The sequence below is a fragment of the Bos indicus x Bos taurus genome, chromosome 12 (assembly GCF_003369695.1).
Source record: "Bos indicus x Bos taurus breed Angus x Brahman F1 hybrid chromosome 12, Bos_hybrid_MaternalHap_v2.0, whole genome shotgun sequence".
Taxonomy (NCBI): Eukaryota; Metazoa; Chordata; class Mammalia; order Artiodactyla; family Bovidae; genus Bos; species Bos indicus x Bos taurus.
Window position 1 is genome coordinate 86,180,078 of NC_040087.1, and position 13,808 is coordinate 86,193,885.

The 13,808-nt window shown below is 58.3% G+C and overlaps 1 protein-coding gene across 1 annotated transcript; it reads left to right on the plus strand.

Moving 5' to 3' along the window:
• Positions 1-1,149: 1,149 nt before the first annotated feature.
• On the plus strand, positions 1,150-13,180 carry LAMP1 (lysosomal associated membrane protein 1). The gene is made up of 9 exons (XM_027558031.1): positions 1,150-1,370; positions 6,121-6,242; positions 7,833-8,049; positions 8,166-8,324; positions 10,519-10,694; positions 11,176-11,301; positions 11,841-11,907; positions 11,985-12,155; positions 12,331-13,180. Exons 1-9 carry the CDS (start codon positions 1,319-1,321, stop codon positions 12,468-12,470), a joined length of 1,230 nt encoding a protein of 409 aa, XP_027413832.1. The 5' UTR covers positions 1,150-1,318; the 3' UTR covers positions 12,471-13,180.
• Positions 13,181-13,808: the final 628 nt, after the last annotated feature.

Consider the following 13,808-nt stretch of genomic DNA (forward strand, 5'->3'; position numbering starts at 1 on the left):
AGGCATAAAGCACAGCTCTCAACTTCTAGCTTGTGCATCTTTTCTTTAGCCCAAAAACGCAACAAGCCTGGGGCTCCCTCAGCCTCCTAATGTCCTTTCTCTTGAGGCCCCGCTGAGACTCTTCCCTGTGCGGAAGAGCAGCAAAGATCCAAGACGGCCCTTGAGCGCCTAAACAAGACATCAGCGAAGCTACACTGCAGTCTTCAAGCCCTTCAGTGCCAGACTTTCTCAGCTGTGTGTTTGTTAGACGCTGGTAGGGAAGCGTGGGAAAACTAGAAAGGAAGAAATGACAAGGAAAAGACAAAACCTACAAAAAAGCAGACAAGTCAACAACACAACCCCACGGGAATCACAGCTTGTTGGGCGGGGTGATGGTAGGCGGCTCCCGAGCGGGTGCTCCGAGGCGCTGAGGCCGCAGCGGGCGGGGTGGACAGGGCAGGACGGCCGCCTCTCCGCAAAGGGCCGGCGCAGCCGGAGAGCAGTCCAGAAAAGAGGACCCGGCAGTCCCGAGACGAGCGGGGAACCAGGGCGTCGGAGAGAGGAACTTGGGGAAAGCTGTGGAAGCGGCGGGCTGGGGCTTCTTTTTCTGGGCGGTTTAGGGCTGCCCCGCCCGGCCCCTCTGGGACGCTCTAGGAGGGGTGGCAGCTGGCAGTCACCAAGCCCTCCGCGGCCCCTTCACCCCGGACTGTGTCAGCCTTCCTTACGCCCGAGCTCTGAGTGCTTCCCGGTGTGCCCACTTCCCGGCCCTCGTGGAGACGACGCTCAGAAAGACTGTCCACTTCCCAGCCCTCGTGGAGACCCTCAGGAAGAGTGTCCACTTCCCCGCCCTCGTGGAGACCCTCAGGAAGTGTTCACTTCCCCGCCCTCCTCCAGGAGCGCCCCCGACGCCGAGGCGCGCCCACCCCCGGCCCGCGGCGGAGAGCCGCAGTCTGGTCCTCCCGCAGGCTCGGGCCGGGCCCGGCGGCTCCGTGGGCAGGTGACCGGCCGCGTCCTCGCCCGCCCTCCGCTTTCGGCGACCCGAGACCCAACCGGGGTCGTGGGCGTGACCCGCGTCACGTGGCGCAGAGGTCACGTGCCGTGGGCTGGTCACGTGCGAGGCGGACGCGGGGCGGAGCCCGAGCTCGCGCACTCTCGCGAGATCCGCGGGGGGTCACGTGACGGCGCGGGAGCGGTGCGGCCTCACGTGACGGGCGCCGCCGGCTGCGGGGTCTCTTTCTCGCTGCGGGCGCAGCGCCGGGACCTGCTGCCCTCTCGCCGGCCCGGTCAGTCCCCGGCCCGGCCCAACCGCCCCCGCCCCGCCCGGCTCCCGCTCGCGCCCATGGCGGCCCCCGGCGGCGCCCGGCGACGGCCGCTGCTCCTGCTGCTGTTCGGTGAGAGGCCGGGCGGGGGCCCAGGGCTCGGGGTCCGCCGGCTGAGGGGCGGCTGTGAGGGGCCGCGCCGGCCCCGGGGGCGGGGGCTCCGGGAGCGCTGTCCGTCCGGACGGGCCGGCTGCCGGGGGTGGCGTCGGCCCGGGTCCCCGGAGCCCGCTTCTGGGGGCCGTTGGCGGAGACTTGGCGGCTTCTCTGCGCTGCGGTTCGCCCCCTCATTTGGGGGCTCCGGTGGTCGCGGAGGGCTGCGATCGGCTGCAGCCGGGACGAGGACGGCGCGGGCCTCGGTCCCCGCGGGGGACGGGGCGGGCGGCGACCCCGGCCTCGGGAGCCCGTCGTGCGGGCTTTCCCCTTGGCCCTGCGGGCCGGCACGGAGCGCTGACCTGTGTTCTGACGTCGCTCGCCGGCCGGGCGTTCTCATTAGGTTATAACGACCTCGTTACCCCGCGGAGTTTCAGGGACCCCGCAGTGGACAAAGGGCCTGGGCGTCACAGTGGACGTGCTCATTTCTAGCCAGGCGTCGTCGGAAAAGCGGCGTGCGTGGCTGCGGGTGTTTTCTCCGTTGAGGGATTTTGCTCTCATTTATTTGTCCTAATGAGAGAGAAACCGTGTTGACTTGAACAGGAATCACTGCCTGGTTTGATCTGACGTTAGGGCTCTGTGTGGCACTTTCTCTCCTGGTTCCCATGGCACGGGAAGATGAACGTGCTAGGGTCTGAGAAGTGCCGGCGGAGCGCCCTAGAGTTCAGCAGACAGAGAGGCACTTTCCACCCCTATCTGCTGGGAATTCTAGACATCTGCCCGAAATCCTGTTGCTGGTGACAGAATGAATTTTGGTTTCAGGTTCTTGTTTTGCCTGTTGTTGTAAAATGCATTCTTTGAGCTGCAAGACCAGCCGAAAAGGGTGACCTTACTTCAGCAAACTTGGAGCCTTGCTCTCCCTGGCAGGTGTCTTGAGTTAGGTGAGGAGCTGCTGGGACGGGTCTTGTCCTGTCAGGACGGCTGGCTTTTCTTTATGAGAAGAGCTTGCCAGCGTTACAAGTTTGTTACTGTGTTTCATGTTTTAAAAACTCACCTGATGAAGAGAAAAATCCGTAACTTCCCTACATTGATAGCTTGGAGTCTCGTGCATACAATTACTTTTTTGATATCCATTTTGTCATGTCCTTTAAATTTTATATTTGATTAAAAATACATTTTTTAAAAAAGGTTTGTTAAGAGCTTGGATTTGGATCTGTTTCAAGTAATGTTTATTTTAATACACAACTTCACCAAAAAGCATTTTCTAAAGATGTTTCTGAGTTCTAAATTACAAAGTCATCCTGCATTAGTAACTAGAAATTTAAGTTTCGTTTGAAAACTTTGTAGAAAGCTAGGCAAGTGTGAACTGAAACTTTTTGATACATAGATCAAGTATTATGTAATAGGACTCTTGACCGTTGATGTCACCGGATGACCTTCCGCTTTCAAAATGATGAACTGTTGCTTACAAAATAGGGGGAAAATTTTTTTTTTTTTTTTACCGATACTGTTACTCTCGATTGTGGGAGTTTGTCAGTTACCCAGGTTGGCTGGCGATCGAATTCTTCACTAGGTTGGAAGTTTAAATGATTTAGGTCCATAATTTTGGATTTATATTGTTAGATCCATGCCAGGCTGTGGTAGTCCTTTGTGTGTCCCGAAAGACTTGACTCCATGCGTGTATGACCTACACTACTTCTGGAGCATCTGTTCAGCTGTGTTGTGATTATTTTTATGCCTGTATCTTCCTTATCCTACAGCCTATCTTGGCCTCACACATTAAGTGCTCAGGACCTACATGAAGAGACGCCCAGTTTCACAGCAGTGCCCCCTAGCAGAACATGCATGTCAGCTGTTTGGAAATGTACACAGTAGTCTTAGAGGTGGTGATTCTGTGTCAGGGATGGCTCCTCCGTCTGTCTTTTTCTTCTTTTAAGTCTTCATACATGATTATGTATCGCTGATTATAAAAAGAATTGATCTTAGATTAGAAAGTGAGTTATTTTAAAAAGTTAATGAAGAATTTATTGACTTGTTCCTCCAGATGGCAATCTCTTTCCCATCTCAAATGAGTATGTTGTAATTTGAAACATAATCATTGCTCACTGAGTGTTGGAGAGAAAGTGTTCAGGTGTGGTGAGCTCGGCAGGCACGTGGTCTGAGTCAGCAGGCCCAGTTCCAGATTGGCTCTGCACTATTGTGGCAGTGTGACCTCGAGCATGGTGGTCAACTGCTCCCTGCTTTGGACTCCCCATCTGTGAAAGGGAGTCCTGATAGTGTCTACCTATCAAAATTGTCACAGTAACTCAGTTACCTGAAGAGCACAGCACAGGTGCTCATTAAATACAACACTTACTGACGGTCTGTGTCAGGCGCCATGGGCTCAGCAACGAGCTTGATAGGCGAAGCCTTGTGGTGCTGAACACGCCGGTAGTAACAGGCCCTGGCCCTGTCCTCAGTGCTGCGCTGGCTTCAGCTAACCTGATGCTCTGGCAGCTCTCGTGTCGGCTCACTTATTTTTACTTTACCCGTGCCTGAACTGAGGGTTTGGTGGTTCCTCTGAGCCCAACTCATCGGGCCAGGAGTGGCGGAGGACTCTCTTCAAGATTGAGGTCTCACCTCAGGCAGGCGTGTTCCCACAGCTTGTTTTAGAGACTGGAATGTCTCCACATGGAAGTTTTCTGAAGGAATAAGGTGCTACTCCTCACAGGACCCTGGAGAGAGGATGGCGGCGAGTCCTGAGTGAAGGGCTGCTCGTGGTGCAGGTTCTGACCTTCAGGAGGGATACTCCTCAAGTTACTGAAACATCCTGACTTGAGAAAGTGGTATTTTTATAGAGTTAAAAAGAAACTTCTGATCATTTGCATACACGCATTTTCTTATAATTTTATGCTATAATGCTGTTGCAGACATTTTTCTTTTGACCAAAATTGGCTTGTGGTTTCTTGTTTTAATTGAAAAATTTTTGGGTCTCTCCAGAATACATGTGGGTCTCTAGCCCTGCTGAAGGCTGTTTGAGGTTTGTTTAGTAATATTTCTTTGTTGTTCTTTGAAAGCTCAGGCCCTCAGCCTGTTTATTACTAAAGGAGGGAATTATGTGATTGAAAAGTTATTTAACGTGAAGCGTTTTCTAGTGAAGGGCTTTGAGTCAGTAGGAAGCGTTTGGTGATTTAAGGAACTCTTACAGGAGAGTGGCTTGGTAGGAGCTGACGAGGGAAGCAGTGGCCTGACCTGCCGAGCCTGTGGAGCATGTAGTGACACGTGACTCTGGGGCCAGGCCGGGCAGGGCCGCCCAGGCCTGGGGCGTCTCTGTGCGCCGGGTGCTGGTCGGTGTCCGGTGTCTGCCCGTCTTCTGTGCCCGGGCTTTGCTTCTGCTGCTGGACCTGCGTTTGCCTGGCTGGCGTCTCAGCGGCTCTTGTGCATTTACTCTGTCACTCTCAGAGGCGTCTTTAAAACCTTCACTGTGTCAGAAGTGAATCGTGGGGTTTTCGCTCCTTTTGAAAAAGCAGTATTCATTCGTTGGAAATGATTTTAGTGGCATCTTCCTTGAGTATTCTGAGGAGTAGCTTAGAAATTTGTGAATCAACACAGACGAGAGTATCCTTGATGCCTGGTTGGCTTGGTCCTTGTGCAGCAGCTTTTTTCTCTGTGGCTCCAGCCTGATGTTTCTTCTACCTGAGGCTTACAGGCGGAGTGTGGGGATTCTGTCTGTCCTCCCTGCTTTAGGCCTAAGCAGTAGTTGCTCTGAGGATTGTATTTGGTGCCAGTCACAAGGGTAGAGTGAACTGGGCTCACTGGAGTCACTTACACATGAGCAGCAGGGCCACGCGTGGGAAGCCAGCTGCTGCTCCGGAGTGCGCCACCTGGGTCGCCTTCACCCTTAGAGCCGTCGGAGGCGGGTGTGTCCCATCCTGGTGAAGGGCGTGCAGGGGCCTGTGCTGCAGAAACACAGAGGTGTGTCTCTTGGCACGTGGCCACAGCTGTGCTGGCTGAAAGCTGTTTGGGTTTAGAAGGGTCAGAACATCTGTTTCTGCCCATCTGTGAGAGAACCAGGTGCTGAAGTGCATGGCTGTAAACTTACCTTTGTGCCCCTGATCAGATGCACTTGTTGCTAAGCTGCCTGCTCGGGTTGTGGCCTGTGGTCCTGGCCCTGGCTCAGAGCCACGGTTGCACACAGGCTGGAGGCCCCGCGACAGCTCCTTCCGCCCTTCCCTTGGGCACTTGGCAGCGCCTGCAGAGGTGGTGTGGGGTCCTAAGGTCGCACAGCCAAGTCCAGAGCCAATGGAGTTACTGTGTTTTGAGGCCCTTCTGGAAGTGGGTAAAGAACTCTGATCTTCGGGTCTGTGGCTTTTCCTGCCCTGTCAGCAGGTAAATCAGGCAGCTCTTGAGCTGCAGTGTGGGTCCACCATTTCTGTAGAATGGGAGCGTTTGGTTCCAAGTTCAAGTCCTTCCTCCAGGACCCTGCCCCGCCTCCCAGAGGTCCTCTGAGGAACCGGCGTGAGGCCGCCTAGGCCCTGGGTGACCCCAGATTGGCACACAGGGGGTGGATTTTGAGAGGGCAGTGTCACAGTGGTGTGGGGGGACAGAGCCCTGCGGACCCAGCCCTTGGGACCTGCATGTCCCAGTCTCTTTGGCAGTTAAGCAGCTTTCCCAGTAACAGCCACGCTGCTGCAACTGTAAGCCACAGACACTTCCAAAAAGTCACACGGGGGTTTCTCTGTTTGGGAGTCAGCAGGCCTCGTGCACGGCGCATCAGCAGTGTTTGTGGTGAAGAATGGCAACGGGACCGCCTGCATCATGGCCGACTTCTCTGCCACCTTCCTGACCAGCTACGACACCAGGAGTGGGCCCCAGGTAGGAGAGCCCGGGCCCCACACCCCACTGTGCGCGCGCACCGGGCCTGCTCCTCGACACGCGTGCGTGTTCCGTGTCGCGCACTGCGGTGCCCCTTGGTGCCTGGGTGGTCTGTGCGCGCTGAGGCTGCAGTCACACGGACGGTCGTGAGCGCCGCTTTTGCTGTTTTATTTTGAGCCTTTTTCAGTTTTCCTCACGATTGTATTTTATCACCACGACGCAGCGCTGTATTGTGTTAGCTGCACTGAGTGCTCGCCCATCGCCCGGACCTGAGCTCTCGTGTTCTTTTTGTGCCTGGTTTGTGGCTCTGTTCTGCTTTAGATGAACTGTCACGCTGCAGGAATCACACGTGCACGCGTGTTGGAGGTGCGGTGTGACTGCACTGGTCTGACAGGGGCATCCCTGTGGTTTTGGTAACACAGCACTGCGCTCCTGCAGAGTGAGGCCTGCTCGCTGCTGTCCGAGGCCCCTGACAGATAAGCAGCGCTTCTCTGTTTTTTGTGCCGTGCTTAGTCGCGTCCAACTCCCTGCAACCCCAGGGACTGTAGCCCGCCAGGCTCCTCTGTCCATGGTGTTCTCCAGACAAGAACAGCGGAGCAGGGAGCCCTTCCCTTCTCCCTCTCTGTTGATGCTCCCTCCGTTAATCACCTGTTGGTGGGCTTTGCAGCGCTTCATCCCTCTTCCATATGTCCTTCCATGAGACTTGCTGTCAGCGCTTTGTTGAAGCACTGTTCTTCCTTACCCATCCCCACGTCCAGGCACGCCGCCTGCTGGCGCCTGGAGAGCAGTGGGGGCCCAGGACTGCCAGGAGGACAGGCGGGTCCTTTGGAGCCCCCTGGACATGCCAGCTGCCGACTCCTCTTGATGTAAATGATGTTTGTCAGACAGAAGGGAGCTCTGCGGGCCTTGTCCATGGAGATGCCTCTCATTGTAAAGATTTGTCCGGGCACCTTTTAATTTCTACTTCGCTTTTTTTGGGTTAGAATTTTTAAGTATTGTTTCATTATGTGTTAATCATCTTACACAAGTGGAGTCATTTGTTTGCAGTAATGTGACTTCCCACCTCATAAAAACGTGTCTTTGTCACAGGCATGGTCTGTCGGCAGGACAGTGCCAGGACAGCTTCTCGCTGGCCACTTGTCCAGTTCAGGTCATGGAGATGGGTTTTGGTGGTTTTGTAGTTGTTTGTTTTGCTTATGAAGTTCAGTCAAACAGTTCTGCAGTAAACCTCGTCTTCTCTCTGTTTAGAGAGACATGCTCTTGAAACAAGCTCTGTAGCAGTCACGAATGTCTGAGAGGAGCAGCTCATCCTGGAGCCTAGCATTAATTATTTCAGTTCATGTGATAGCTTTATTTTCATTCTCGTGTGAAGCAAAATTACGTCAGTGAAGCACGTGTCAGTAATCAGGTCACCCTTATCTCACACTGGAATTTCTTTTCGCTCTGTTACTTGACATAAAGTGCTTTGTCTTTTGTTTTATGACGAACGTATGCGTTGATAGCGGCATCTGAGGTGGAGAGGGTCTGGGTTCCGAGCTGTGGTTGTTTCTGAACCCTGTAGTAAGTGACCCGTCATCGTGTTGGTTCCAGAATAAGTCCTTTGAGCTGCCAGCTGGTGCGGAAGTGTCAAATAGCAGCTCTTGTGGCAAAGAGAATGCTTCTGACTCCAGTCTCGTGATCACTTTCGGAAGAGGCCACACGCTGACCCTCATTTTCACCAGAAACGCAACACGTTACGAGGTCCAGCTGATGCGCTTTGCTTATAACTTGTCAGACACAGACACTTTCCCCAATTCGAGCTCCACAGGTAAGAAGAACCAGTGTGGACCGGTGATGAGGTGAAGAGAATTGGGTTGGGGAATATCTAAACTGCTTTTTAAGCAAGCAGTTCAAGGGGTTAAAAACTGATTTTTTAAAATATAGGAGTCAAGACTGTGGAGTCGGCAACCGACATCAAGGCCGACATCAATAAGACGTACCGGTGTGTGAGCGAGACTCAGGTCAACATGGACAATGTGACGGTCACGCTCCGAGACGCGGCCATCCAGGCCTACCTGTCCAGCAGCAACTTCAGCAGAGAGGGTGAGGACCCTGCCGAGGCCCCGGCCCCCACTGTGGGGAAGGTGCCCTCCTCCCTGAGGGTGGGTTCAAGCAGGGTCCAGGGCAAAGCAGGCGGACCCTCTGCTTTCGTCATGGAGTGGATGGGGTCGGGGCGGCGGTCTCCACACAGAGGCCTCGCCCACCACAGTCCCGCTCAGGCAGGTGGGCCCGGGGTGCCACTCAGGACGTCCTCCTCCTGTGAGGTGAGGGTGCTGGCCTCTCGGGAGTCATGGGGGCCTAGGAGTCTGCAGAGAGCACCCTGGGCACCGCACAGCACGCTGTCTTCTGCTGCCAACCCCCCACATCCTGCCGCTCAGCTCACAGGTCACCATCACTGCCTGGGGGGAGGGTGGCATCCCCCCACCCTGCTCCGTGTGCCAGCCTTGCCTGGCGGCTCAGAGTGGCCGGGTTCTGGGCTGCATGGCAACCCCGTGGCCCTCCCTATGGCCGGCAGCAGGCCTGGGCCCTCCTGTTTCCAGTGGGGCTGCGAGGCCTTCTGCGCTCTGCACAGCCAATGAACAAAGGTTGCTATTTGTGATTAGAAATTTATTTATTTTTTTTTTCCGCGCGTCCTCGGCCTGACCCCGCGCGTGCTCGGCAGGCCCCCGCGCGGGCTGTGCATCCGCGGTGGGAGCCGCGGGCCTTGGCGGGGAGGTTTCCAACCCCGGGGCACCAGCAGTCCGGTCCAGCCGGCTCTCGGGAGGGCATTTCCACCCTGCCTCCCGAGGGCCAGGCCGCTACTCCCCTTTGGGCGTGCGTGTGAGGTGATTAGAAATTTAATGTTAAAAAAAAAATCCAAAGAATGTTTTACAACAGGTGAAAATAAGTTTCCGTGCCTGTGACTGAGCTTTTGCGGGGAGCAGCCACGGGCCCTCGCCCTCCCACTCCCGCGCTTGCGTAGTGGAGCCAGGTGGGGCCCGGCACCCACGGCCAGCACCCGCAGCAGCCACCGCCTGGCCCTCAGAGGAGCCTGCCAGCCCTTGACCCCACAGGCACGCTCGTGGCGGGGCGGGGGCTGAAGGAAGCCCCACGTGACAGGGAGACCTGTGGCCAGAGGCCCAGTCACAGGGCCGAGGGTCAGATCCTGAGGCCGCCACGTGGCCCTGGTCAGGCCAGCCCGGAGGGTCCTGGCTGTTGCTAGGGCAGCAAGCGCGTGAGGCTGTGGGCACGAGCCAGGGTCCAGGGGGCTCGGGGGCACCCAGGGCAGTGGTTCACGTGCTCTCAGGAGCCGGGTGTGCAGTTAGCAGCTGAGCGCGGGCCTCAGCTGAGGGAAGCAGCGCGGACCTGGGAGGTCAGGCCGGGCAGCGGTGTCTGGTCCCCTGACCTGCCCGGCCTGGACACGCTTCACCTCATGGCCGCCTTCTGCTCCTGAGGCCTCTGAACACAGGCACAGAGACTGATGTTGTTGTTAAGGTAAACAATTGCCTTGTGTTTAGAGTACTGGTTTCAGAGCAGTTTTAGGTTCACAGCAGAACGGCAGACAGTACAGATTCCGTACATAGCCTGGTCCCCACGCAGGGGCTGCCCCCTCTGTCAGCGGTCCCGTGGCGGACTCTCTCCAGGGAGGGATGGCACAGGCGTGAGGCCCTGCCGCCAGCCCCCCACACAGGCTTCTCTCCCCGCTGGGGTCACCGGGCCCACCTGTGGCTCCCTCGTCCGCCAGGTGTGACCTCCTGCCCTGCCCTGCCGGCCCCTCCTGCCCCGCCCGGGCCTGCAGCAGTGGTGGCCTGGGCACGGGTCTCGCCTCCGAGCCTGACGCGCGGGGCTGTCCCTGCTGGACACGGGGCTGGTGCCAACCTGTGGTGCGTGTCCACTGTGTGTCCCCGCCTGGCCTGGGCGCTGCTGCCTTGGGGCTGTGTCCAGCCCGGCGCACAGGTGCTCAGTGTGTGTAAACTGTCACCGTTTCAAATGGTCTTGGAGACACCGTCCCAACAGCATAGGACACAGTTGAAGTTTTGTTCCTGACCTCACGGGAGGTTTGTTCTGCTGGAGAGGATGTTCTTGTGGGTGAGGGGCCGCTGAGGCCTGAGGGTTCCAGGAGCAGGAAGAGCTGGGAGTGCAGGCAGGGGTCTGGTGGCCAAGCGCCTACCAGGCCGGGGGCAGCCTGCTCCTGCCCAGCGTTTCCGGAGCCCCGCCTCCCTGGAGGGTGGGCACACTCACCCCACTGTCCCTGCAGAGACGCGCTGTGAACAGGACCTGCCCACTCCGACCACGCCACCCCAGCCCGCGCCCACCCCAGCTCCCGCAAGCCCTGCCGTGTTCAGGTACAACGTTTCTGGCAGCAACGGCACCTGCTTGCTGGCCAGCATGGGGCTGCAGCTGAACGTCACCTACAGGAGAGTCGACAACAAGGTGGGCCGGCCAGAGCCCTGCTCCCTGCACTGGGTCCTGGGGCGGGTCGTGGGCAGTGTGTCCTGCGGCGCTCGGCTGGACCCCCATCCACCGGCTGTCCTGAGGCCGCAGAGCCTGGATCTGCCATCTCCTCGGGGCAGGTGTGTCAGCCCTGAGAGGGGGTGGGCTCTCCGAGTGTCCAACAGGTACTCAGGGGTCTCGGCTCATCCTTGGAGATGACGATCTCCCCAAGGCCAAGTGTCTGGGGTGGCTTTGGGAGACGGAGACCCGTCCCTTCTGCAGGGATGAGAGCCGGGGAGGCTGCCGGAAGCACCAGAAGCCGTCTGCATGCAGCGGTCTTCCCTGCGCGGACTTGTGTCTTCCTTCTGGTTTGTTCCTGTGAACAGGCCTTGAAGCCACTGCCTCCCGGCCACCTCTGCCTCTGTCTGCTCACAGCCCGGGGGCTGGTGGGAGGGGAGCTGACCTCTTGTTCTTCTTGCAGACGGTGACCAGAGAGTTCAATGTCAACCCCAACAAGACCACCTTCGGGGGGAATTGCTCCGCCACACTGGCAACTCTGGAGCTCCACAGCGAGAACCTCCTGCTCCTGGCGCTCCAGTTCGTGATGGTGAGGGCCCCCCTACCGCTCCCCCGTCTGTGGGACCCCTGGCCCTGCAGCAGTGGTGAGGCACCCCCCCCCCCGTCTGCAGGACCCCTGGCCCCCTAGCCCGCGTCCATCAGCAGAAACCTCATGGTACCTGGTAGCGCTGCAGGGGCCGGGGTGACCCGAGGCCTCGGGTGCTGTTGCTGCCCCGTCTGGAGCCGCGTCCCTGCGCCCTGCACACCTGCCCGGGATGAGTCCAGTCAGCAGGAGACTGGGGACGCGCAGACACGGCCCTGGTGGACGCGTGTGCCTCACTGTGCAGTGGGCTGCTGCACTCCTGATAAAAGCTTTCCCGGAAAGTTCAGTGTTGGCTTTTGGGGAGTGTGGCTCCTTCATCCCCTATCCTAGCAGGCTCTGCTCTGGGCAGGGACTGTAAGGAGCCAACTGGAGCTCTGTTCCCGAGACCACAGGCTGCCCTGTCACTCCCGAGCGCCATGCGGTCTCCTGCGGCTGGGGGCGCCCCCCTGGTCTGATGGGGCCCGTGTGCTTGTCCTCTTCTCTAGAACGAGAGCTCCAGCAGGGTGTTCCTTCAAGGAGTCCAGCTGAACCTGACCCTGCCCGACGCCAAAGGTGAGACCCCCACCCCACCCCACCCCGCCCCACGTGCCCTGCAGGTGCCCAGGGCGCTCACCCCTCTGCCTTTGCAGAAGGCAGCTTCACGGCCACCAACAGCTCACTGAGGGCGCTGCAGGCCACGGCGGGGAACTCGTACAAGTGCAACGCTGAGCAGCGTCTGCGGGTCACCAGCAGCTTCTCCCTCAACATGTTCCGAGTGTGGCTGCAGGCGTTCCGCGTGGACGGGGACAAGTTCGGGCCTGGTGAGTAGGGGCCGGTCAGGAGCGGGGCCCGGGGTCCTCTGCCTGCGTCCCTGACTCTGCGGGGCCAGCCCGGCCGCGGTGCTCCCACCACCCTCTGAGCAGGGCTGGGGAGGCCTCCCCGCAAGAGCCGTGGGCGCGACAGGGCGAGCCAGCTGTCTGTCTGTCCTCCCTACAGTGGAGGAGTGCCAGCTGGACGAGAACAGCATGCTGATCCCCATCGCTGTGGGCGGCGCCCTGGCGGGGCTGGTCCTCATCGTGCTCCTCGCCTACCTGATCGGCCGGAAGAGGAGCCACGCCGGCTACCAGACCATCTAGCCGCGGGCGCAGCCCCGGCCGCTTCCCTGGGCTTAGATCACTGTCGGGGGCACTTCCTTGCAAACTGGTTTTCAAATCTGCTTTATCCAACGTGAAGTTCATTTGGCAACACTTACTATGCACAAGAGAGTAACTATGGAAATGATGGTGTTAATTTTGCTAACTGGGTTAACTATTTTGCTAACTGGTTAAACGTTAATATTTACCAAAGTAGGACTCTTAAGGGGGTGGGGGGTAAGAGCTTTTCTAAATGGGCACAGGCTCCACTTTGGTTTGGCTTCTCGAGACCCTGGTGTTGGGGCTTTTCACTCAGACACAAGCCTCACAGAGGGAGGGTCTGGTCCAAGGCTTCGGCGAAGGCGGCGGCCGAGTGGTGAGTGTGGAGGGTGAGATGCAGACCTGGCTCCGCGGTTCAACCTCGGCACCCGGCCCAGCCCCCAAACCTCAGGGTGCCCGGCGCTGGGTCCTGGGCCCCACGCTCTGCCTCTTGAGAGCTGGCACTTTTTAAAATAGAAAAATGGGTGTTATTTTTACTTTTTTGTAAAGTGATTTTCCGTTTTCTGTTGGAGGTTTGGGGTGATGCTCTGTCCACACCATGTTCAGTAGTCGTTCTGCTCTGCTCATCACTTGCAGCTCAGCGGGCTGTGTGCCAAGGAGCCCCTCTGGGACGCGGTGCCGTAACGACGCCAATAAAGCGTGTCTGTCTGGGCTTCCTCGTGCTTTTGTTGACTCCCGTGAGAAGTGGCGGGTGAGCTGGGTCAGCAGATCAGCCTGGGGGCTGTCCCAAGGCCAGCGACTCAAGGAAGCCGGTATTCGGTTAAGACACAGCAGGGGAGCCCACTTTCTGGGGATGGATCTCTGTGGAAGACGGTTCCTCACCCAGTCTTAGGAATTGGTGGCCGAGGAGGGCCGCTCAGGCCAGAGTAGGCAGAGGCTGGCCTCGGGGGCGAGGCTGAGGGCAGCCTGCGTGTGGGTGGCCCTGGGCAGCGGCCCCTTACACGGGCAGGGCAGGGCAGGGCAGGGCCCGGCCACCCCGCAGCAAAGCTCCCAACACACGTTTCCCTGAGGTGGGCGGCACTGGGCTGAACCAAGCGGAGCCCAGCAGCTGCTGTCCGCAGGGTCAGTCTCCGCAGGACAGTGGGGTTTGGAGCCTCTGCTGGGGGACGTGCTGCTGATCGGCTCCCAGGAAGGCGAACCTGTCAGCTGGTCTCCCAGGAAACACCCCTGTTCCCCCACCCCTGCCTATGCCCCCGTCCCTGCGTCCTGTGCAGGGCACAGCTGGCCTGGGTGGGGTTTCTCACCAGAGGTGGCATCTTCAGAGGCAGGGCCGGGGCAGGG